The sequence below is a fragment of the Colius striatus genome, chromosome 2 (genome assembly GCF_028858725.1).
Source record: "Colius striatus isolate bColStr4 chromosome 2, bColStr4.1.hap1, whole genome shotgun sequence".
In the NCBI taxonomy this organism is placed as follows: Eukaryota; Metazoa; Chordata; class Aves; order Coliiformes; family Coliidae; genus Colius; species Colius striatus.
Window position 1 is genome coordinate 70,115,301 of NC_084760.1, and position 24,298 is coordinate 70,139,598.

At 58.5% G+C, this 24,298-nt stretch overlaps 2 protein-coding genes across 2 annotated transcripts; both read left to right on the forward strand.

Annotated features, from left to right (window-relative positions):
* The first annotated feature begins 6,540 nt into the window (after positions 1-6,540).
* Positions 6,541-14,424, forward strand: LOC133624857 (steroid 21-hydroxylase-like). The gene is made up of 10 exons (XM_061989623.1): positions 6,541-6,742; positions 7,128-7,217; positions 8,049-8,200; positions 9,148-9,243; positions 10,329-10,436; positions 11,142-11,228; positions 11,359-11,535; positions 12,274-12,443; positions 13,093-13,196; positions 14,141-14,424. Exons 1-10 carry the CDS (start codon positions 6,541-6,543, stop codon positions 14,422-14,424), a joined length of 1,470 nt encoding a protein of 489 aa, XP_061845607.1.
* Positions 14,425-19,580: 5,156 nt separating this feature from the next.
* On the forward strand, positions 19,581-23,034 carry LOC104560117 (ADP-ribosylhydrolase ARH1). The gene is made up of 7 exons (XM_010205341.2): positions 19,581-19,611; positions 19,681-19,904; positions 20,654-20,752; positions 20,832-20,937; positions 21,689-21,768; positions 21,845-22,028; positions 22,662-23,034. Exons 1-7 carry the CDS (start codon positions 19,601-19,603, stop codon positions 23,032-23,034), a joined length of 1,077 nt encoding a protein of 358 aa, XP_010203643.2. The 5' UTR covers positions 19,581-19,600.
* The last annotated feature ends 1,264 nt before the right edge of the window (positions 23,035-24,298 follow it).

A 24,298-nucleotide genomic window follows, 5' to 3' on the forward strand; every position in this document is an offset into this window, starting at 1 on the left:
GCTACTCAGAGACGTGGTTCACACTGAGTTACAGGAAAGCCCACAACCCCAGCTTTCCTACTCTCTTAGAGATTTCCCAGGGTAGCTTGTCAACCTGTAAGGTACTAGTGATGTGCCTCAGCATTGCTGGCAACATAGTTAACCACCGTAAACATAGCGCTGGGCAACCAAGGAAGTTCTACTCCTTAGAAACTCTTATACATCTTGTTTTCTCAGAATGATATCTCCTCTGCGCATGCGCCCAGGTCCAGGGTCAGATGAAGACTGTAAACTCTCCAGAGATGATACTAGGCACGTGGCACACCACCAAAGTGAGAGGCGTGGATATGCCAAACAGAAAAAGATAAGACCAGCAGAGATGGGATGGAAGAACATCATTCTCCCAATCAGACTTAAGGGAACATCGGATGAAACATTGTCACCAGGAGTGGTGACTACTGTAACTTAACTCTCTCACTGTCTCTTAACTCCTTTATCTTCTTTCCTCCCTTCCTCCTCACGTTGTTGATTGCTGTAGATAAAGTAGTTTAGCATTTGACTCAATTTTCAGTCATAATTCTGTTCCTGAGAACACACAAAACTTGATCACAATAACCTGTTTGATCAGACATCACTCAGGAGTTAAGCCCAGCCACCCACAATCAACCAGAATTGCCTGAAGTAGTGCTATGTAGCAGTCCTATGTAGGACTAGGGAGATCCATCAGCCAGCACGGTGCTAATATCCTAGCAGCTGTCCTATAGGAGTTGTCTCAAAACATATGCAGTCTGCCTGTTCAGCTCCTTTTGAAAATACAGGATGCTCTTCAAAAACGTACTGTTCACACTGAGAGTAATAGGAAAGCCCACAGACACAGCCTTCCTACTCTGATAGAAAGGTCACAGAGTACTTGTGAGTCAGCACAGTTCTACTTTCCATCAGCTTTCCTGTGGGAGCTATCTCCCACGAAGTGCATTTTGCCTGCTCGTCTCCCATTGATTAAAAATGAGTGCTGCTCACAGACAAAAATTAAATCCGAGAATTACTGGAAAACTAGCAGCCCTAGCTTTCCTACTCTGTTAGATAGGTCCCAGGGTAGCTTATCAGCCAGTAGAGTGCTACCTTCTATCAGGTTCCCTGAGGGAGCTATTCCCAAATATATGCATTTTGACTGCTCGGCTCGTCTTGAAACTGCAGTGTGCTGCTCAGAGACACATGCTTCACCCTGTGAGTTAGAGTGAACCCCACAGACCCAGCTTTCCCAGACTCTTTAACAGGTTGCAAAGTAAACTATCAGCCAGCACACTACTGTCTTCCTAGCAGCTTTCCTGTGGCAGCTGTCTTCATCTGTATGCATTTTGCCTTCTCCTCTTGAAAATAAAGGGTGCAGCTCACAGACATAAAGTTCACCCTGAGACATCACATGTAGCACTGCGCTGGGTAGGCAACACTAGTGTGCTACCTAGCATTAGCTAGGTAGCCTGAGCTTGTCCATTCTGTTAGCAAGTCACAAGGGAGCCAGTAACCAGCCAGCCAGTAGTGCTACCTGCCAGCAGACCTTGCTAGCTTCATATCTCCCATGCCTTCCCCCACGTCTCCGCATTTCCCCTCCATGTTCCACCATGTTCCCTGCGTTCCCCCATGTCCCCAGTGTTCCCACTCCCCATGTTCTCAGGTCCCCCCATGTTTCTGTGCCCCAATAGCCCAACATTCCTCCATGTCCTCAAATATCCCCCCATAATATCAATGTCTCCCTGTATCCTCCCAGTGTCCCTCATGTCCCCAGTATGTCCCATGTCCTCCCATGTCCCCAATGTCCCCCTATGTTGTCCCCATGTGTCCCCATGTGTCCCTGTGTGCCCAGTATCCCCCTGTCCCAGCCATGTGCCCCCATATCCCCTCTATCTCCCCATGTCCCCGTGTCCCTTCTATGCCACGCCATTTACACCCAATGTCTCCCGATGTCCCCGTGTCCCCAGTGTCTCCATGTTCCCCAATGTCCCACACATTCCCAAATATCCTCCCTGTGCCCAATGTTCTCCATGTCCTGCAGTGTCCCCGTTGTGCGCTGTGTATCCTCAATGGCCCCATCTCTGCCATGCCCGCCTAATGCCCCAATAACCCAAATAATGTCCTCACTGTTCTCATCATGTTCCCCAGTGTCCTCCTGTCCGCCAGTTTCCCTCCCATGTCCCCCAATACTGCTCCAATGTCCCCCAATATCCCTCATGTCCCTGTGTCCTCCCCATGTCTGAAACGTCTCCCCACATCCCCATGTACCCCCCATATCCCCCACGTCCCCAATATCCTCAATAATGTCCCCACATCCACTCGTATCCCCCGTGTCCCCTTCCTGTACCCAGTGTATCCCCCATGTCCCCCTCTGTGTCCCTCATGTCCCCAACGTCCCGAATAACGTCCCCCATGCCTCTACACCCCGCAATGTCCCGCGAGCGTCCCCATCTCCCCCACGGCCCCAAATGTCCCGCGTGTGTGCCCATCTCCCCCACGGCCCCAAATGTCCCCCGCTCCCCATGTCCGCAGTATCCCCAGTGTCCCCGAGTCCCCCTGTCCCCGGCACCCCGCGTGTGCCCGCGCGTGTCGCCAGCACTGTCCCCCCCAGGCCGCGCCTCCTGGCCGGGCCCCGCTCGTGGGTGGAGCCGATCCCGCCCCGCTCCCGCTGCGGCGCCGCCGCCGCCTGTCGCCCCCTGCTGGACTTCATCGGCACCCTGCGCCCCCACGGCTGCCCCTTCTGACGCGCCGGGGCAACTGGCGGCACTGGGGCGGTGCTGGGATTATACTGGGAGTGGCTGAGGCCACACTGGGGACAAGTGGGATATACTGGGAGCAACTGGAACTGGGAGCTCAGAGTGACTGAGAGTGACTGGAGTAACTCTGGGAGCATTTTGAGGGACTGGGAGCGCACTGGGGGCAACTGGGAGTGTGCCACGGTGATACTGGGAAGAACTGGAAGCGACTGACACCACATTGGGCATGACTGGGATATACTGGGAGCAACTGGTATCATGTGGGGAGTAGCTGGAAACACGCTGGGGGTGACTGGGAGCGATGATTGTTCTGGGAGCAACTGGGAGGGACTGGAATGACACCGTGAGGAACCAGGATTCCAATGGGAGTGACTGGGACCGTGCTGGGGGCAACTGGGATACACCAGGAACCACACTCCTCCCAGCCATAAAGCCAAATTTATGCTAATGAGCCTCACGATGTCTCTTCTTTCCCCGCGGCACCGCCAAGTTGCAACTGGGAGCAACTGGGAGGGTGCAGGAATCACGCTGGGAAGAACTGGGAGTGACTGGAATCCTGCTGGAAGTGACTGGGAGCAACTGAAGCCGGGACGGCTTTGGGGGGTACTGGGAGAAACTGGGAGTCTGTAGAAGCACGCTGGGGGCAACCGGGACACCCTGGAGGCCACGGGCCGGGAGCCGGTACCGGCAGCCGCCGGCTACACCCGAACGAGCTTCGCGCCGACGCCGCCGTAAGTGGCGCGTGCGGGCGGTGCCCGCGCGGGCGCGGGGCGGAAGTGACGTGCCGCGGGAGGTAACGGCGGGTCTGGGCAGCGCAGCAGCGCTAAAGCGCCCTCGGTCCCTGCGGCAGACCCATGGACCCCTCTGTGACGCCCACCCGCTCGTCCCTGGACCCTTTAGCCCCCGCCCCCCCTCCCCGCCATGGAGCCCTCTTTGACACCCCTCAGCCGTGTAGACCGCCCTGGCAGCCTCCCTCAGATTCTGTAGATCTCTCCCTGACTCCCTGACCCCAAAGACTCCCTCTCAGTCCACCCCCACACCTTATAGACCTCTCTCTGACGCCCCCAAACCCCCATACACCCATCCATGAACTCCCCAGACTCTATGGACTCCCCTGATTCCCCTACTGCCCCTAGACTCTAGAGACACTCCTGCAGCTCTGTAAGACCCCCTACAGACCCCTCCAGTTCCTCCCTTCAGACCCAATAGACCACTCCCAAGACCCATGGAACCTAGGAGACTCTTCTGTAACCCTGCCCCCAAACCCTATAGAACCTTATAGATCTCTCCCTCCCTCTGGTCCCAGACCATCTAGACCCCCCTGGCCCTATAGATTCCCCCAAACCTGCACCATGGCCCTATTGATGCCTCCCCATAGCTCCCTTTCCACCTCCAATGGATGCCTTCAAGCACTATAGGACCCTCCTACACCCTATAGTTCTCCTTTTCCCCTGCACCCCATAGAGCCCCTCCAGCCCTATAGCCCCTCCTGGCCCTGTAGACCTCTTCTGCACCCTATTCCCTGCTCTGGCCCTATAGACCCACTCCTGCACCGTATACATGCCCCCTTGGCCCCTATAGACCCCTCCACTGCCCCCTGTGCACTCCCCTGCATCCTATAGACTCTCCCTGGCCCTATAGACCTTCCCTACACCCTGTACACACCCCCGGCTCTATAGACTCCCCTGTGCCTTACAGACACCCCCCTCTTTGGCTCCTATAGATCTCACTCTCCACTTCCTCTTTTTCCCCACACGCTGCCCCTATAGAGTGTCCAGAGCCCTCCATCCACCGCACTCCTATAGATCCTCCCCATGTCCCTGTCCTTTCCCCACATGTGTCCCTGTCCCAGGGACATCCAGGGACCCCATCCGTCCTCCTCAGGGGATCCCAACACCCACCTGGGGACACTCTCACCCCCGGGGGACACCCCAAATGCTCCTGGGGACAACCTCACCTGCCTGGGACCCATGCAGTCACCCTCACCCGCCCGGGGACACCCTGAACCCCCTGGGACACTCTAGAGACACTCCCACCCCTCACTAGGGACCCCAGCCCTTCCCCCAGGGACATCCATCCCCTTCAAGACCAACCCCCCCTCGATGTCCTTGTGTCTCCCTGCCATGACGTGGGTCCCCCTTGGCCTTGTGTCCCGCCCGGTGCCAGTGCTGCGGTGGCCTTGTCCCCTCCCCCCACCATAGCCTTGTGTGTCTGCTCGGGATGCTGTGTCCTCTCTGCCCCTCCCCCATGTCTCCCTGTCCCCAACCCAGGGTGGCCCCACGGGGGTGTCCCTATCCATAGGGTGGCCCTGTCCTCATCAGGGTACTTCCAGGACATCCCTGTGCCCCTGCTGTCCCTCGCCTTGAGGTGGGCTGTCCCCATGCTGACACTTGGGTGTCTCCAAGCCCAGAGTGGCCCCAGGGTGGTGGTGGCCCCGTATCCCCACCCCCAAGTTGTCCCCATCTCCACTGCCCTTAGCTGAGTCCCCAGGGTGTCCCCAGGGTGGCCTCATCCCATGTCACTGCTGTTGCCCCCCAGTTGTGGGAGATCTGTCTCCACCCCATGGCATGGACTGTCACAGAGCTCAGCCCTGGTGGTGCAGTGCAGGGGGTTCTGGGGTCTGATACATGGGGGCTGGGGAGACCTATGGGTGCTGGGGGGGGGCTATGGCTGTCAGTTCTGTTTGACACTTTTAGCAATGATCTGGATGAGGAGATTGAACACCCTCAGTAAGTTTGCAGATGGCACCAAGCTGGGCGGGTGCGTACATCTGCTTGGGGGCATGATGGCCCTTCAGAGGGACCTGGAGTGTGTCCAGAGATGGGCATCAGAGCTGGGGAAGGGTCTGGATCACAAGTGGGATGAGGAGCAGCTGAGGGAATGGGAGTGTTCAGTCTGCAGAAGAGGAGACTGAAGGGACACTGGATCAGCCTCTGCAACTCCCTGACAGGAAGCTGTGGCTAGGAGGCAGCTTGGTGTCTACTCCCAGGTCACAAGCTCCCAGGACAAGAGGAGATGGCCTCAAGTTGCACCAGGAGAGGTTTACATTGGACATTAGGAAGAACTTTTTCTCTGAGAGGGTTGTCGGACACTGCCCCAAGCTGCCCAGGAAGGTGGTGGAGTCCCCATCCCTGGAGATAATGCAAAGCAGTGTAGCTGAGATGCCGAGGGACACGAGTTAGTGGTGGGCTTCACAGTGTAAGGTTCACTGAGTGCAAGTGCAGAGTCCTGCATCTTGGGAGGAACAACCCCATGCACGAGTACAGGCTGGGAATTGACCTGCTGGAGAGCAGCTCTGCAGAGAGACCTGGGAGTCCTGATGGATAATAAACTAACCTAAACTAACCATGAGCCAGCAATGTACCCTTGTGGCCAAGAACTCTAACGGCATTCTGGGACGCACCAAGAAGAGTACGGCCAGCAGGTCAAGGGAGGTTCTTCTCCCTCTGTCCTCTGCCCTGGTGAGGCTTCATCTGGAGTCCTGTGTCCAGTTCTGGGCTCCTCAGCTCAAGAGGGACAGAGAACTTCTGGAGAGAGTCCAGCGCTGGGCCACCAAGATGATCAGGGGACTGGGGCATCTTCCTTATGAGGAAAGGCTGCGGGAACTGGGGCTGTTCACCCCGGAGATGACTGAGGGGGTACCTAATGGCAGCTGATAAAGCCCTGGCGGGGTCAGGAGTTCAGGGCGTGCGGCTCAGTGCGTGCCGACTCCGCCGGGCGCTGGGGCGTGGCGCGAGGGAGGGGCGTGTCCGCGCCGCCGATATTACGGCGCTCCCCCGCGCGCCCGCGGGCGATGCTGGGGCTCGTGGCTCTCGTGGCCCTCGCGGCGGCGGCGGCGGCGGCGGCGGCGCTCGCGGCGGCGCTGGGAGGGGGCGGGGCGGGGCGGGGCCCGCGGGGCGGCGCGCTGCACCTGCTGCACCCGCAGGGGGCGCTGCACCTCGCGCGCCTCGCCCGGCGGCACGGGCCCGTCCTGCGCATGCGCACGGGGGGGCGCGGTGAGGGGGGCACCCCAAAACCCACCCCCCCCAATCCTGCCCCTCCCTCCCCTCTCCAGACCCTGAGCACTCCCCCCAAGTCCCTTGCACTCCCCCGAACCCCCAAGCCTGCTCTGACAACCCTCAGACCTGCCCATCTCCCCCTTCCCACACCCTTGGAGAACCCCCCCACACCATGCCCAACTCTTCCCCAGACCCTCCTCCTCCTCCCTCGACACCTGCCTTGGGGACCTCAAACCTGACTCTGAGATCACCCCTCCCTGAATTTCCCCAAATTACCGCTTGGAGACCCCCTCCTCCCAGGATCCTCCAACCCTCTACCCTCATTTTGGGGTCTCCCCAGTTGTCGAGTGCTCCCGAGCTCCCCACTTTCCCCCCCCAACAGACGTACTGGTGCTGAGCTCGACGAGGACCATCCGGGAGGCACTGGTCCGGCACTGGGGGGACTGGATGGACCGCCCCCCGAGTTACTTGGGTAGGGGGTATGGAGTTGGAGGGTGGGATATGAGGCTAGGTGAGTGAGGGGGCTATACTGCTGAGGCAAACTATAGGTTTTCCTGTGGAGTATGGGGGGGACCTATTGGGTTGGGGGCTATGGGGCTCAGAGGGAGCTATGGAGTAGTAGGGGGTTATGGGTTTTGGGGGAGATGTTTATGGCGTTGGACGAGACCTGTAGGATTGGGGGGGGGGGTATCCATGGGTGCGGGGGTCCCTTATGGAGTGGGGGAGGTTCGTGGAAGGGGGAGGGTTCATGGAAGGTGGAGGGAGAGGCTGGGGATCTGGAATGGTTATAGGATTGGGAGGAATCTATGGGATGAGGGGATTCCCTATGAGGAGGTTAATGGAGTGAGGTGTGTGTCTCTGTGGGGTGGGGAGGATCTATGGGGTCTCCTTTGAGGTGGGGGGCTTTATGGAGGAGCACCTCTATGTAGTGGGGGAGGTTCACGTGGAGAGTCTGCTATGGGGAGCTGGGAATTCATGGGGGGAAAAGCGTCCCTGTGGGGCGAGGGATCTATGGGCTGCGGGGGTCCCCAGTGGAGTGGGGAGTTCATGGGGGAGTGTCTGTATGGGGGGTTGTGGGGATTGGGGGCTCTATGTGCCGAGGAAAGAGGGTCCCCTATGGAGCGGGGGGAGCGTTGATGGGGGGTGGGGGGGGGGGGCGTCCCTATGGGGTGTAGGGAGTCTCTGTGGCGACTCCCGCGCGCCCTTTCCCCCCACACAACCCTTTCCCCCCACACAACCCTTTCCCCCCACACAACCCTTTCCCCCCACACAACCCTTTCCCCCGCCTCCCGGCATCTTCCAGGGTCGCTCGTGTCGCGCGGGGGGCGGGACCTGGCGCTGGGCGTGGCTTCCGCTGATTGGCTGCGGCAGCGCGGGGCGGTGCGCGCGGCTCTGGCGCGCGCGGGGGCACGGCTCCGCCCCCTCCTCGAGCAGCAGGCGCGCGCGCTCTGCCAGGTCAGCGCCCCCTGGCGGCGCCTCCGGAACTGCACCACTTATCCGCATCCCCCAAACCCCCCTTTGGGCGCCCCCAAACCCCCTTACAGACCCCACTCCCCCCTTAGAGCCCCTGAATACCCCCAAGACACGCCAATATCCCCTCTGGGACTCTAAACTTCCCTTATTTAGGGTACCCACGGCCCTTCCCAAAACCCCCTTATGGACTCCAGCTCCCCTGATACCCTAAAACCCCCTTAGTGCCTTCCCCCTCAAACCCAACCCTCTCTTTAGGGTCCCTCCAAACCCACTGGAAACCCCTCAATATCCCCTAGATATCCTCAAAACTCTCTTGCTCCCCCTCACCGCACTCCCTTAAGGACCTTACCCCGCCCTCTTATGGCTCCCCAGTCCCAGCTCTATACTCCCCTTAGGTTTCCCCCCTTTAGCCCCCCCCCCCCAGCCCAACGGAGGACACCCCAGCACCTCCCTGGGTACCTCAAATGCTCTTCTGTCTCCCTGGGATACCTCAATACCCTCTCAAGTCTGCCCTGGGGCACCTCAGCTCCTCCCTTGGACCCCTCCCAAACCTCTTAGTGCACCCTAATGCCCTCCTAGGGTCCTCAAGCTCCCCCAAGCCTCACTTAGGCGTCCCCCAATACTCCCTTGGGCCCCTTAAAAAAGCCCGGAGGGTACCCCAAATCCCCATTGGAGCCGGTCAATACTCCCCTGGGGACCCTCCAAAACCCTCATAATGTCATGTTCCCCTATCCCCCAAAAAATCTCCCTTAGGCACCCCAAAACCCCTTTGGACTCTGCCAGTAATCCCCTGGGGACTCCAAAACCACCTCCTGAATTCCCCCCAGCCCCTACAATTCCCCTCTATATCCTTCCCGGGCTTCCCCCAAACCACCTTGGAGTCTCCCTTGGACCACCCCTGACACCCTGACACCTCTTGCTTCCCCCAGGAGCTGCGTTCCCATGGCAAGAGCCCTCTGGACCCCTTCGAGGTTTTTGCCTTTCACACTTGCAGCACCATTGGGCACCTCATTTTTGGGGAGCTGGTATGGAGGAGGACTCCAGAATTGGGGGAACCCTGAAATTTGTGAGGGACCTCAGAACTGGAGGGGATCACAGAATGTGGGAGGGAATCTGGTGCTTGGGGGGGACTCTGGAATTGAGGGGGATGCTGGTGTTTGGGGGGAACATCAGAATTGGAGGGAGACCTTAGTGTGTGGGAGGATCCTGGGACTGGGAGGGGGCAACTCCTGAGTTTGGGAGAAACCTGGAATTTTTGGGGGGGAAATCCCAGAACTCTGGGGGACCCCAGCACTGAGAGAAGACACATCCCCATATCTGGGGGTTCCTGGCAACTGGAGGAGACCCTGGGGTTTGGGGGGAACTCCGGAGCTGGGGAGGACCTTGGTATTTGAGGGAGAGTCTGACGTTGGGAAGGGGGGTTCTCGGCACTGGGGGTACCCAGCTGTTGGTGCAGATCCCAGAATTTGGAGGGACCCTGGTGTTTTGGGGGGAACTTGGCAACTGGGGGAAGGACCATGGTGTTTTGGGAAGGATCGCCATGTGGGAGGCCATCTCCTCTTGTCCTGGGAGACCTTGCCATCTTGGGGCAACCTCAGTTTTCAGGGGAAGAGCCATTTTCTTTGGGGGGAACTCTGACTTTGAGGAAGACCTTGGTATTTTGGGGGGATTCCAGTCTTTGGGGGAGACAGCAGCTTTGTGGGAGATTCAGGCATTTGGGGGGGACCATGGAATTGGAGAGACCCTGGAATTTGGGAGGGACCTTGGAATTTGAGGGAAATGCCAGGAACCTGGGGGGACCGTGAGACTGGGGGGTACTCTGGCATCTGCGGAGGACCCAGCATTTTTGGGGGGGAGGGTGGCACAGATATTTAGGGCAAACCACAGTGTTTAGGGGGGGATCCTGGAATTTGGGGGGACCTCAATGTTTTGGGGTAACTCTCATGTTTGGGGGTACCACGACATTTTGGCAGGGGGACTCTGATGTCTGAAGGGGCAGGGATCCCGTGTTTGGGAGGAGGTCTCAGCTTTTGGGGAGAGGCCCCAGTGTCTTGAGGGGGTCATGGTGTTTGGGGGGCCCTGAGAGGACGGGATCAGTGTCTCCCTGCAGGTGCCCCCTGAGGCGGAGCTGAGGAGATTCACTCGCTGCCTTCTGGAGCTGCTGACTGTGTGGGGCAAGGGCAGCGTCAGGGCCCTGGATGTGCTGCCAGCCCTGCGGGTGGGAATCCAGCTGGGGGCGAGGATTTGGGCCAGGGAGGGGGGTTATAGGGTCTATGTGGGCTTGGGGGGAGTTATATGGGGCTGGGTCTGAGGGTGTGGGTTGTGGAGGTTATAGGGTTTCTATGAGGATAAGAGGGGGTTATATGGGGGTAGAGTGTGAGGATATGGGGGTGAGGAGTTATAGGGTCTCTGTGAGGCTGTGAGGGGGTTATATGAGGCTGGGGGTGAGGATGTGAGGCTGGGAGGAGGGTTATAGGGTCTATATGGGGCTGGGAGGCTTATATGGCCCTAGGAGTGAGGATATGGTGCTAGGAGGGGGGATTACGGGGTTTATATGTGGCTGGAGGGGGTGGATATAGGGTTGCGGGGTATATATAGGCAGGGATGGGGTGTATACAGGTCTGGGAAGTGAGATTGTGGGGCTGAGTGGGACATTATAGGATCTATATGGGGCGAGAGGTTATGTATTGGACAGAGATGCTGTGTGTATGGGGCTGGAGGTGAGGTTGTGGGGCTGGGGAGGGTTATAGGATTTTTATGGGGCTGGGAAGGGGTTATATGGGGCCAAGGGGTGTGTATGAGTCTCAAGGGGGGTGGCTATGGGGCTGGAGGGTCCCTATGGTTCTGGGGGTGCCCCTATGGGTCCATGGGGGCTCCCTGTGGATCTGGGGACTCACTGTGGATCTCTGGGGCCCCCCCTCAGGTCCTGCCCCACCCCGGGCTGCGGGAGCTGCTGCATCTGGTCCAGCAGCGCGATGCCTTCCTGGAGGCCCAGATCCGGCGTCATGAGGTAGGGGCACCCTGGGGCAGGGGCACCTGGGGGTGGGGGGAGGGAACCCAGGGAGGTGGGGGGTCCCAGGGAGGTGTGTGGATGCCTGGGGAGGAGTGCTGGGGGATCTTTGACCTGCCGTGTGCCGCAGGAGTGCCCGTCACCGCCGCGGGACACGGTGCTGGGAGTGCTGCGGGGGGAGCAGCCTGGGGGGCAGCTGTGCCCTTCCCAAATCCACATGGCGCTGGTGGATCTCTTCATCGGTGGCACTGAGACCACAGCGGCCACTCTGGGCTGGGCCACCGCCTTCCTGCTGCACCGGCCTGAGGTCACACACATGGCACTGCCATGGCCGGGGCTCAACGCGTGTCCCCAAACCCCCACACCCACCCCTGGGCTGTCCCATGGGTCACCTGTGTCCCACATGTTCCCCTCCCTGTGGCCATCACCGTTCCCCTGCACCCCAAGGTGCCACATGTATGTCGCTGCCCTGTCTGGAGCCCCACACGTATCTGCAGGGGGTCCTGGGTACCCACACATGTCCCTGGGGTGGGTCTCATGTCCCCATGTGTGTCCCCAGGGTGTCCTATGCAAACGTGCCACACATGACCCCTCTATCCCCCTCCCCACGGTCATCACCACCCCTTACACCACTCCAAGGTGCCGTGCGTGTGTCACTGCTGTGTCCACGTCCGCATGTGTGTCCCTGTCCCCAAGTGTGTCCCTAAATCCCCATGTATCCCCAGGAGGTCCAGTGTCCCCACATGTGTCCCTGGGGGCGAATGACCCTGGAGGTCCCATGTCCCTCTCACGGTGGCCATCACTACCCCCTTCACTGCCCTGTGGTGCCACACGTGTGTCACTGCCAAGTCATGGCCATGTCTGTGTCCCCACATGGCTCCGGGGTCACCCCATTGGTATCAGGTGCTCCCATGGTGTGACTCCCCCCACCCCTTGACACGTGTGTCAGTCAGGAGGCCGTGCCAAGCGTGTCAAAAGCGTGCCACGTGTGTGTGTGTTGTGTGCGTGCCACCCGTGTGCCATCCGTGTGCCGCCCATGTCACAGCTGCAGGAGCAGCTGCACGAGGAGCTACGGCGGGAGTTGGGCCCCGCAGGGACCCCCCACTCCAGTGACGCTGGGCGACTGCCCCTCCTCAATGCCACCATCACTGAGACGCTGCGTCTCCGGCCCCCTGCGCCCCTGGCCCTGCCCCACTGCGCCCGCCGGCACACCAGGTACGGCCAGCACAGACCAGTACACACCGGTGTAGCTGAGTGTGGAACGGTATGAGCCAGCATAGACCAGTGGCAACCACTGGGCATCTACTGGCAGCCCAGTGCTCCCATAGACCTCAGTGCTTTTATCAGTGGCTTGGACCACTATGGACCAGTTGAAATTAATATGGCCTAGTATAAACCAGTACAGACCAGTATGGACCACTGCAGGCTAATATGGACTAGAACAAAGCAGCACAGACTAGTAGGGACCACTGGGCATCCCTAATAGGATGCAGGACAGATCTTCCTGTTCGAATAGGGCCCAGCAGTTCTCAATAGATCCCAGCACGTCCCAGTAGACTTCAGTAAGCCTCAGAGGGCCCCAGTGGGCCCTAGTAGACCCTAACAGATCCCATGAGACCCCAGTAAGTCCTAGTACACCGCAGAAGGCCCCTGTACAGTGCTGGCAGACCCCAACAGACCCCCTGTAGATCTCAGTAGGCCCCATTTGATCCCAGTAGGCTCCAGCATGTCCCAGTTGATCCCAGCAGGCTGTAGTTGATCCCAATAGGCCACGGTTGATCTCAGTCAATCCCAGTAGGCCCCAGCATGTCCCAGTTGATCCCAGCAGGCCCAAGTTGATCCCAGTTCCACCATCCCCTGCTAGTGTTGGGGACATCCAGGTTCCAGCTGGTTCCATCCTGATGCCGAACCTCTTGGCTGCGCAGAGGGACCCCGAGCTCTGGCACCACCCTGAGGCCTTCCTACCTGGTATGAGGACACTGGGGTGTCCCATCCCGAACCCCATGGCTCCTCCCCAGGGACCTGGGGGGGACCCCTTGACCACCTTGAGGTGTGGGGGAGTCCCCTCTGAACCCCCTGGACCACTCATCTAGGGGTGGGTGGATTCCTACTGGACATGTGGGTACCTCAGACCCCCAGGGTTGGACTCCCCAAACTCTAGGGTGGGTGGAGCCCCCTCCCTGGATGCCTGGGACACCCTTAGAGGAGGTCCCCTGAACCTCTGGGGTGGGTCCCCATGACCCCCTGGAGGTAGGTCTTCTCCCCGATACCCAGATCCTCTGACCCATCGTGGGTTCCTCCTGGACTTCTGGGTCCTTTGAAGCTCTCTGAGGTGGGGGTGGGGGGGTCCTGGGTCCTCTCCAGGGTGCCCAGGTGCCCTAAACTCCTTGGGATGGGTCCCTGAAACACTTTGTGTCCCCTCCTGAATGTCTGGGTCTCCTGATCCTCTGGGGGGAGTGGTCCCCTGTCTGGGTCCTCTCAGGGTGGGTTCCCCCTGGATACCCATATCCCTTGAGCCCCCTGCCCCACTGACCCCTGTGACCCTCTGACCTTCTGCCTCACTGAACCCCCTAACCCTCAATACCTGCCCTGCTAATCCCCCTGCCTCTCACCCCCGTGGTTCCCCAACCCTCGATCGTCCTGTCCCACTGACCCCATCTTGTCCTCACTGACCCAACTCCTTGACCCCAGACTCCTTGTCCCCCTGCCATCCCCTCTATGCCCTTATGATCCCACTGACCCCGTGACCCCTGATCCCCTCTGACCCCCCATGACCGCTCAGCCCCTCTGACCCGCTGTGACCCCTGAGCCCCTTCCGATCTCACTGACCTCCGTGTGACCACTGACCCCCCTCTGACTCCTCTGACCCCCCGTGACCCCTGACCCGCTCTGACTCCGCCCGCACCCCGCAGAGCGGTTCCTGGAGACGGGCGCCCCCTGGCGGGCGCTGGTGCCGTTCGGCTGCGGGGCGCGCGCGTGCCCGGGCGCGGCGCTGGCGCGCGCGGAGCTGGCGGCGCTGCTGGGACGCCTCCTGCTGGAGCTGCGGCTGCAGCCGGCGGGGCCGCCGCCGCCCCTCGGCGAGGGGGGCGGCGGGGGGACGGTGCTACGGCCCCCGCGGTTCCTCCTGCGGGCAGTGCCCGCGAACCCCACCCCGCTCTCGCCCCCCGCGGCTCCCCCGGCGCTGGCACAGCCGTAGTCCCCACCGGGCCTCCGTCGCCTGCGCCGCTCCCGCACCCGCCTCCTGCCCCTCCTCCTGCACCCCCCCCTTCCTCCTGCCGCCGCCTGCTCTGCCTGCAGTCCCGCACCGCTGCACCCCTCCGCACCGCTCTGCCTTCAGCCTCGCGCGCCCTCCCTGCTACAGTCCCCATACCCCCCCCGCACGCCCCCACTGCATTCTCCCCCGCACCCTCCTGCGCCTGCACCGCCCCGTACCTCCCCCGCGCCGCTGTGCCTCCAGCCTCCGCCCACCCTCCTCACTGCGCCCTGCAGCTCCCTCGCCGCGCTGCAAGGTCTCCAGAGGCCGCTGCCTTCGGATGGTTTTTATGTCATTCCTCCATTAAAGCTTCACCCCTGCCCTCGCCTTTTCCGTCCTGCTCTCCCTCCCGGGTGCCCTCCCCGCTCCACCACGCCGGTGCCCTTCGTCGCCCTGCAGCAGCAGCTTTAGCTCGGTGAAGGGAATGGAGAAGTCAAAGCCCATCCAGGGAAACCAGTTGATGCCCTGAGGAGAGGGGGGAGGGCATCAAGCCTTGTGGGCCCTCTATGGGTACCTACAGACCCCCATAGATCCCCATAGAACCCCCGCATATACTGCTCAGATCCCTATAGACTGCCATATACACCCACAGACCCCTACAGAAGCTTTTAGACCCTCACAGATCCCTATAGACTCCCATATACACCCCGACCCCCAGAGACCCCACAAACCCCTGTACACCCCCATAGATCCCCACAGACCCCCATAGGCCGCTATGGATTCTCATCCCCAGACCCTCTTAGACCCCCATAGACCACCCTCCCCGATCCCCTTAGACCCCTATGGTTCCCCATAAGTCCCCCTCAACCCCTATAGGTCCCCCACAACCCCTATATGCTCTCTTTACATATCCCCCTTTATACCCCCCACCAGCCTCATCTCAATCTCCCTCTGTCAATTTGGAGCATCACACCATGTCCTGTCACTCCAGGTCCTTCTACAAGTTAGGGACTGGAGGCTGCTATGTCTCCCTCCAGACTTGTCCATATTGAACACCCCCAATACTTTTAAGCTGTCTCCACACCAGAGAGTGTCCAGCTCATGGATTATGTGTCTCAGGCCTTCTCTGGGCTCACTCAAAGAGCTCCATTTTCTTCTCATGTTAGTGCCCAGAGCTGGAGGCAGCACTGCAGGGGGATCCCACCAGAGAGGAGCAGAGTGGGACAATCCCCTCCCTTGACCTGCCGTCCATGCTGCTGGTGATGCAGTCCAGGATGTGGTTGGCTTTCTGGGCTGCCCATGCACATTGCCAGGTCATGTTGAGCTTCACATCAATGAAAACCCCCAAGCCTTCCCTACAGAAGAGGCTGCCCTCAATCCACCCATCCATCACCCAGTTGTATTTGTGCTTGGGGTTCCCCCAACCCATGTGCAGGACTTTGCTCCTGGCATTTTTGTACTTCATCACGTTTGCATAGGCCCCCCCCTCTGAAGTTTGTCTGGGGCCCTCTGGATGCTATCCTTTCCTTCCAGTGTGCCAACTACACCACTCAGGTTGATGTCATTTGTCAACTCACTGACAGTGCCCTACATGACAGCCCATGCTGTCCAGAAAGATGTTAAACAGTGCCAGGCCCAGTACCAACCCCTGAGGAACACCAGTCATGCATGAATCCATCTATCCAGTGCCAACCATTCATCCATCCGTCATCCATTCATCGTATATCATCCATCCATCCATCCACCTACCACCATCCAATCAACCACCCACTCACAGCCCATGCCCCACCCCTCCATATAAACCTCCATCCCTCTCACCTTCCACACACCCACCTCCACCCCCAAATCAAAGGCAGAGTGCTCCTCACATATTCCTCAAGGTCAAGGGACCTGCCAAGGCTCTTGACTTGCTCCAAACTGAGCTTCTGTGGAAGACATAGGCAGGACCCAGAGCCTCTTGCCTGTGATGGCATTGGTAGAGATGAGACCAATCCATTTCTGCACTCACATCCCATAGAGGTTGAGCTGCAGAACAGGGACAGTGCAGAGGAGGCCAAGCCTGAACCCCAGGGGCCCTCCCAGCTGGGGCTTGAGATGAGGAACCTGACACAGGTGGCACAACAGGGCCAGGCTGTGGCATAGGAGGTAAGTGGGACACCACTGGCATCATTTCATTGCTCTGTAGAGTTCTTTGCCCAAAGGTGGCTCTCCAGGCGATGGAGCAAGGAGCCATTGTAGCAGGAGAGCTTGGCCTCCAGGTCATGCAGGGATGGGCCTCCTGGGAACACTGGAGGCAGTGAGGACATGGGGGACACTGGGGACCATGGAGACAGAAGTGGCACGGGACTCTGGTGATGCTGAAGATCCTTGGGCAGGTGATCTACGTGCTGCTGTCTGGGGCCCTTGGGGACACTGGTGGCTCAGAGGATTTTGGGGATGTTGGTTCCTCTGGGGACCTTGGGAACACTGATGGTCCCACTGGGGACCATTGGCAGTGCAGGCGATGTTTCAGACGGTAGGTGCCACTGGAGACAGAGACACCTTTGCAGGGGCAGCTGCCCATGCCACTGTGCAGACATAGGTGCAAGTGCTGTCACAGACACTGCACAGGTGCTGTTGAGGTTTCAGGATGTGCTTGGCTACCATTGAAAGTGCAGGTGACACTGCTGCAGGTGCTGGTACCACTGTAGGGATCATTCCAGAAGCTCTAAAGGTGACATGGCTGCCACCGCTGATTCGCTTCTGGGTACGGGTGCGATGGCCGATACCTCTGAAGGTGAGGGAGTGTTGCAGATAATGTCGCACAGTTCCTTCCTCGTAATGTCATAGATGGAGCCCCCAGCACAGGTCTCATTGCACGTACCCTTTCAGGTGGCATCACAGGTGCACAGACAGGAGAAGGAACACTCAGTTGTAGAGAGATGTTGTTGCCAACACTCCTGTGGATATGGACACTATTTTGCAGATTCAGTGCAACCACAGATGCCATTGCAGGTGAGGAATTTGCCTGAACGAGTGAGAGTGGGGGCACTGTATAAAGCAGAAATTGAGATCCCATCTGAAAAAAAGTCAGGCACCAAGCAGAGAGGTAAAGTGTTTAGGTGCTGAGTGGATTGCAGGTTGTGTGGCAATTCCACCAGACACCCTGAGTAACATAGACACACTCAGATTCTCCAGTCAGGGAGGATGTACAACAGCTCAGCTTGGGTCCTCTACAGGATCACCAGTCCTGACAGCAAACCTGGTCCAGCATGGGATCCTCTACAGTTTCCCAGGTCCTGCCAGGAACTTGCTCCAGTGTGGGCTTCTCATGGTGTCACAGTCTCCCTTAAGCATCCACCTGCTCTGGCATGGGGCACTCAGTGGGCTACGGATGGATCTCTGCTCACCTGTGGACCTGTCTCACCATGTGCTGTACCACAGGTCATAGGGGAATTTTTCTTCCAGTACCTGGACACCTCCTCCCCGCTCCTTCTCCACTGGCTTTGGTGTCTGCAGATGTTCTCACATTCTCACTCCCTGTTGCTGCTGCTGTTTAGCAACTGTGCAGCAATTTCTTCTTCTTGTCAAGTACATTAATGACAGGGCTTTACCTCCATCACTAATTGGCCAGGCCTTGGTCAGCGATGGGTCCATCTTGGAATTGTCTGGCACTGGTCCTATCAGCTACAGGGGAAGCTTCTGGCAACTGTTTAAAGAAGCCACCCCTGTACCCTCTGCTACCAAAACCTGCCCACACAAATCCACTACAAGACTCCACATCCTCCCTGGGCAGCCTGTGCCAGGGCTCCCTCACTTGAACTGCAAAAAAGCTTCTCCTTGTGTTCCAGTGGAATTTCCTGTGTTCCAGCTTGTGCCGGTTATCCCTTGTGCTCTCACTGGCCACCACAGGAAAATGACTTGCCCCATCCTCTGGACATGTACAGGCTGCTCAGGGAGATGGTGGAGTCACCATCCCTGGAGGGAAAACAAGATGGACTTGATGAGCTTCAAGGTGTTTTCCTCAAGCCTTCTGTGATCTTGTGACTCTGTGCCCTGGTTTTGGCAAGGCACTGCCACAGGTTTGTTGTGAGTGGAATGGTGAGAACACAGTTGTTCAGCTGTTGCCAAGGGAAGGACTGAAGGACTTCAGTTTAACTGTCCCTGCCAGCGAGGAGGGGCACAGGGAGCTGTGGGGAGAGTGTGGCCAGGACAACTGAGCCCAACTAGACACAGGGCTATTCATATTCTTACCACAAGATGTTTTGTTCAGTGTATGAATTGTGGAGGAGTTGTTGGGGAGGGGGAATTGCTGCTGGTGTGGGGCAATTGCACTGAGCGGCACTGCTCGTTTTGTTTCTCTCTCTTTGTGTTATCCTTTTCATGATTTCATTATTATTATTCATTACTTCATATAGTCATTATTATCCTTTTCATATTTTTTAGTTATTATTGTTGTTATGTTTTTATTTCATTTTAGTTACTGCACTGTCCTTGTCTCAGCCCATGAGTTTTGTTTTCTTTCCAGAGAGGGATTGGGTGCTTAGTTGCTGAAGGAGGGGGGGTGTGTATGTCAAATCAGGACACTTTCTAATTAAGGCTCTGAAATTTAAGGACGATCTTTTAACTGTGTGCTGCCCACCACCAAACATCCCTGATACTAGTTTTGACTGGTGGAATCCAGAGGTTTTAGGTGGGAGCTGAGCCCATCTGTCAGCAGGGCTACACAGCACTGGTGGGATGTCCATATTTTGGGAAGTCTTGCCCCAAAACATGTTTTGGGGACCACATTTTTTCCCCATCCCATTGAAAGAAATGGGTAAAACCCACCCCTGTGTGCCCCAAATCCTTCCGAGGCCTCTCTCTCCTCTGAGTGTCCCCTAATTGTTGCCCCTCTGTCCCTTTTGGGTGCCTCCCACGTGCCTCTGTGACCCCTTGGCTCCATTTGGGGGTCTTTAGTCTCATTGAGGAGCTCCTCCCTGCCCTCCAGTCCCCTCTCAGTGCCCTTTGGGGTTACCTGTCCCCAGGGACAGAGGCACCAGGGTGCCTCCGCACTCACACCCACCACCATGGAGATGGCTCGCTGTCCATTATCTGCGGGTATCCCTGTCCCCCTTAAAGGCCCCTTGGCCAGCGCTGGCCCCTGGCCAGCGCTGGCCCAGTGCCCTGGGCCTGACAGGCAACCCCAACTGCCGCTGTCATGGAGGAGAAGTGAGTACCTGGGGGTCTGGGGTGCTGCCCCCACCGCTGCCACCCCCCTGAAGCCCTCCCTCCGTGTAGGGTGCCCACAGTGGAGGCCTATGAGGCGGCCATGGTGCTGAGTGGAGTGGGGGATGCGTTGGGCTACCGAGGGGGCCTCTGGGAGTACTGCACCTCAGGAGCCCAGATCCACGCCGAGCTGGCTCAGCTTGGGGGGTTGGAAGCCATCACCCTCCAACCTCCTGAGTGGCCTGTCAGCGACGACACCGTCCTCCACCTCGCAACAGCAGAGGGTCTTTGCACAGGTGGGTGCTTTGGCGGACTCAGTTACACCCCTGCCAGGCACAGGGGGCTGAGGCTGGGGCCTGGAGGGAACGTGGGGGTCCCTGGGCTGCATGGTGAGCATCTAGGGGGTGTGTTGGGGGTCCCTGTTATTACCCTTCCCCCTGGATTATGTAGGGGAAGTCTCAGGGGAGGTTTGGGGGTCCCCATTGTAACCTTGGGCTATATGGGGTAGTTCAAGGGGAGGTTTGGGCATTCTCATTGTACCCCTGGGCTGTGTAGGGGAGTCTCAGGGAAGGTTACCCAGAGGCATCTGGGCTATATGGAAGTGTCCTGGAGAAGGACTGGGGATTACCCTTGAACACCTGGGCTATATGGTAGAGTCCTGGGGAGATCTATCCATCTATCCATCTGTTGGGGAGTTCCGGGTGCTCAGGCAGGTTCCCCATTTCTCATGAGTCTTGGTGTGTATATGCATATTCCCACTTTCCTGTCCTGCTAGGGGGATGGTATATGCATGAGGGGGTATCACCCTTTCTCTCTACTTTTGGGGTTCCTTGGGGGTGTGTGTCCCCTTTTCCCTCCACTTTTGGGGTTCTATAAGGATATCTTACTTCCTCATCACTTTTGGGTTATCTATGTCCTCTTTCCCCACCATTTCAGGGGGTGCAATGGAGGGTCTTCCTTTTCCCCTTTGGTTTTGTGGGGGGCATGCATGGGGTCTCTCTCCTGGTATGGATGGCCTGGGGAGTCCTCACTAGCCCCACCCCAGGCCTGGAAGGGGAGGCTCTCTTACAGGAACTGGCTCGTCGCTATGTGTCTGCCATGGGTGACATGGAAGGCCGCAAGCCAGGGCCCACCAGCATCCTGGGTGAGTGGGTGTCAAGGGGCCAGGGGCAGTCAGGGGGGGCCGAGGGGATCTCACATCCCCAATGCCCCCTCCTCCTCAGGCACCTCACAGCTGCGTCCTGGGGAGCCTGAGGGCTACCGCATCCCCTTCAACCCCAGTGGCACAGGCTGTGGGGCTGCCATGCGCAGTCTGGCCATTGGCCTCAGGTAGGGGCACAAGGGACATGGGGCATGTGGGGATGCGAGAGAATAGAGGGATGGGAGATGAGGGGACAGACACTGGATGAAGATGGGTACATGGAGGGGTCAGAGCTGGATCGATGGGGAGATGACGATATTGAGGGGCAGGGGGGTGTTGGAGATGGTGGGGACAGACATGTCAGGGATGGGGACATGGGAGTGTTGGGGGTGGAGGAGACAGGGACACGAAGGTGTTGGGGATGAGGACATGGGAGTTTCAGGCATGGGGACATGGGCATGTTGGGGACAGAGACAGGGAGATGGTAACATGGAGCTGTTGGAGATAGAGGGGATAGAGACCTGGGAGTATGAGGTATAGGGCCTTGGGGATGTTATACACAGGGATTTGGGGATGTTATAGACAAGGATTTGGGGATGTCAGAGATGAAGACGCAGGAGTGTCAGGGATAGGGAGATGGGGTGTTGGGAATGGGAGACACAAGGGTGGTGAGGCTGCAGACATGGGTTATTAGAGCTAAAGGAGACAGGGAGTGAGGGGATGGGAACATGAAGCTGAGACCTGTTGGGGTTGGGGACATGGTGAGACAAGGCCAAGGGGGGGATGGGAGGACATAGGGATAGGGACACGGGTGTCAGAGCTTGAGGGACATGAGAGTGTCAAAGCTGGAGGAAAGGAGGATATGAAATGATGAGGATGGGCTGAGAGGGGTGTGGGGTGTGAGGGCATGGAATGGGGACACAGCTGATATCAACACAGGTATCCTCACACCTGGGAGCTGCCAACCCTGATCCGGGTGAGCATTGAGAGCGGACGCATGACCCACCACCACCCCACCGGTGGGTGCAAGGCAGGAGGGGTGGAGTGGGGAGGAAGGGACACAGGAGCTTCCCTGACACATCTCCATCCCTGCAGGGTACCTTGGGGCACTGACTGTGGCCCTCTTTGGAGCTCTGGGAGCACGGGGGGAGCCCCCAGAGCGTTGGGGAGCTGAGCTGCTGCGGGTGCTGCCCCTTGCATGGGACTACGTGGAGGGCACAGGAGTGGCTGTGGGGGACAACGCTGCAGCCTGGCCCTTCTTCAGGGATGCCTGGCACCGGTGAGGAGGCACTAAGAAGGCTCTGTGGGGTCACTGAAAGTACTGTGGGGAGGGGGAGGTGACAACACTGGGAGGAGTTCAGGGGATTGCTGGTGTCTTCAAGACTCTCTCCCAGTCCTGGTAGCACATCTCACTGGTGTCACTATTCTGCCTAAGTGTCTGAATGTCTCCAGTATCCTCTGTCCCACTATCACTGGTGTCCCAGTGACCCCAGTATTTCCTGTCTCTCCAGGTGTCCCTGTGTCCTCTATGACTCCAGTGTTCCCAGTGACCCGCATGTTGCTGCTGACCCCAATATCCCCACGTCCCTACTGACTCCTATATTCTCAATGACTCTGTGTCCTCAATGAGCCTAGTGTTCGAAGTGATCCCCATGTCCCTGCTGATCCAAATATTCCCAGTGACCCCAGTGTCCCCATCTCCTCAATGACTGTGGCATCCCTAGTGACACCAGTGTCCCCCATGACTTCCGTGTTCCCAGTGACCCCAGTGTTCTCACTGACACCATTTTTCCCTGCTGGTCCCAATATCCCCACACCCCCCTGGTCCCAGTATTCCTGGTGACCCCAGTGTCCCCGAGTCCTTGGTGACTCCACCGTTCCCAGTGACCCCAGTGTCTCCATGTCCCTACAGGTACCTGGAATCCCGGGGGCTCCTGGAGGGTTGTGGCCCACCGCAGGTTCCGGTCCTCTCATCCCCAGCTGAGCGAGATGCGGCCTACTTGTGCTGGGCCCTGCAGGGGTGGCCGGGCCGCAGTGGCCATGACGCGCCCATGGTGGCCCTGGAGGCCCTTCTGGCAGCTGGTGGATGCTGGAGTGAGCTGTGTGCCAGGGGGGTACTTCATGGAGGGGACAACGACTCGACGGGGACCATCGCTGCGGGGTGCTGGGGGCTGCAGGGAGGGCTGGAGCCTGTCCCCCCGGGGCTGCACCGCTGCCTTGAGTACCGTGGGCGGCTGCGCGATGCTGCCCATCGCCTCTATGCGTTGGCCTGGGGTGGTCCCTGAGACTTTGTACCCCCCGCCACTGCTGTGTGCCTGTGGAACAGCCCCTAGGGCTCCCTGGGTGCTGCAGCAGGGTCCTTCATGAGGTCCTGGTAGGGCGTGGGATGGTCTTTGGGGGTCAGTAGGGGGCCTTCATGGGGTGCTGGGGGGCTCAGGATGGTCCTTGGGGTCACCAGGGGCCTTCAGGGGGTCCTATAAGGACTTGGGAGGATCCCTGGGACCTTCATGGGGTCTTGCAGCAGCTCAGGAGGATCCCTGAGGGGGCTGCAGGGAACTTCATAGGGTTCTGGCTTGCTTGTGAGGGCTTCTGGGAGACCCTGGGGGGAAGCAGGGCCCTTCAAGGGGGGCTCTGCCCCCTCTCAGGGGCTCTGGGAAGCCCCAGGGACACCACTATAGCCCCAACCACATCCTGGTGGCCTTTGATGCCTCAGAACCTCCCTGAAGAATCTCAGTCACTCCATAGTAAAAAGTCTCCTACATTTCTGTGTCTTGGTTTGTACCTCTTGTCCTGTCACTGCCACTGCTGTGATCTCACCAGGATGGGACTCTTATGGCCACATCTTCTCCAGCTGAGCAGTACAGGCTCACACAGTCCCTCCAAGGGCCATGAAACATCTCAGGGACTCTTCACTGGACTCATTCATCTGCTCAGAGACTGGGTTCAGCAGTGCTAAGTGGAGGAAGGAGCATAGGACACTCCTGAGTGCCACTCAGGATGGGGACTGCCATCATGCTGCTACTTATGGGGACCTTAATTGGCACCACAACCCCGAGGGCCTTTCAAGCCAAAGTGATGCCGCCCTCAGGGTTAACAGTGCCAAAGGTTATGGGCCCTGGGTGGGGTGGGACCAGAGAGTAAAACATGCCAAGGCTGATGGGCCCAAGGTCAGTCACTCCAAGGATGGCAGGACTGAGAACTAATGGGCCCAAAAGATAAAATCCACTAAGGCCAATGGGCCTCAGGGCTCATACCAAGAGTCATGGGCTCCATGCTGATGGACCCCTAGGATGATGTGCCCATAGGGTGGAAGGCCTCAACTTTAATTGCACCAAGGGTGATGGGCCTCCAGTATATATCTATTTTCTCTATATATAAAAGAAATAACCCAAAGGGTGGTGGGCCACTGATGCTGCAGGGGGATGAGATGCCCTCAGTGTTAATCAGCCAGGTGATGAATCACTGTGGTGACAGGTCCACCTGTTAACTACCCCAAAGATGATAGGCCAAAATGGTGTTGGGTCCCCAGGATTAATGACCCCAGCAGTG

Excerpts from the sequence above, each read along its gene's own strand:
- LOC133624857 (XM_061989623.1), top strand. The coding sequence starts at position 6,541 with ATGCTGGGGCTCGTGGCTCTCGTGGCCCTCGCGGCGGCGGCGGCGGCG. Across the intron at positions 6,743-7,127 it reads CATGCGCACGGGGGGGCGCG|ACGTACTGGTGCTGAGCTCG; the intron begins GTGAGGGGGGCA and ends CCCCCCCAACAG. Across the intron at positions 7,218-8,048 it reads CCGCCCCCCGAGTTACTTGG|GGTCGCTCGTGTCGCGCGGG; the intron begins GTAGGGGGTATG and ends GGCATCTTCCAG.
- LOC104560117 (XM_010205341.2), top strand. Across the intron at positions 20,938-21,688 it reads AGTCTGGCCATTGGCCTCAG|GTATCCTCACACCTGGGAGC; the intron begins GTAGGGGCACAA and ends ATATCAACACAG. Across the intron at positions 21,769-21,844 it reads GACCCACCACCACCCCACCG|GGTACCTTGGGGCACTGACT; the intron begins GTGGGTGCAAGG and ends CCATCCCTGCAG.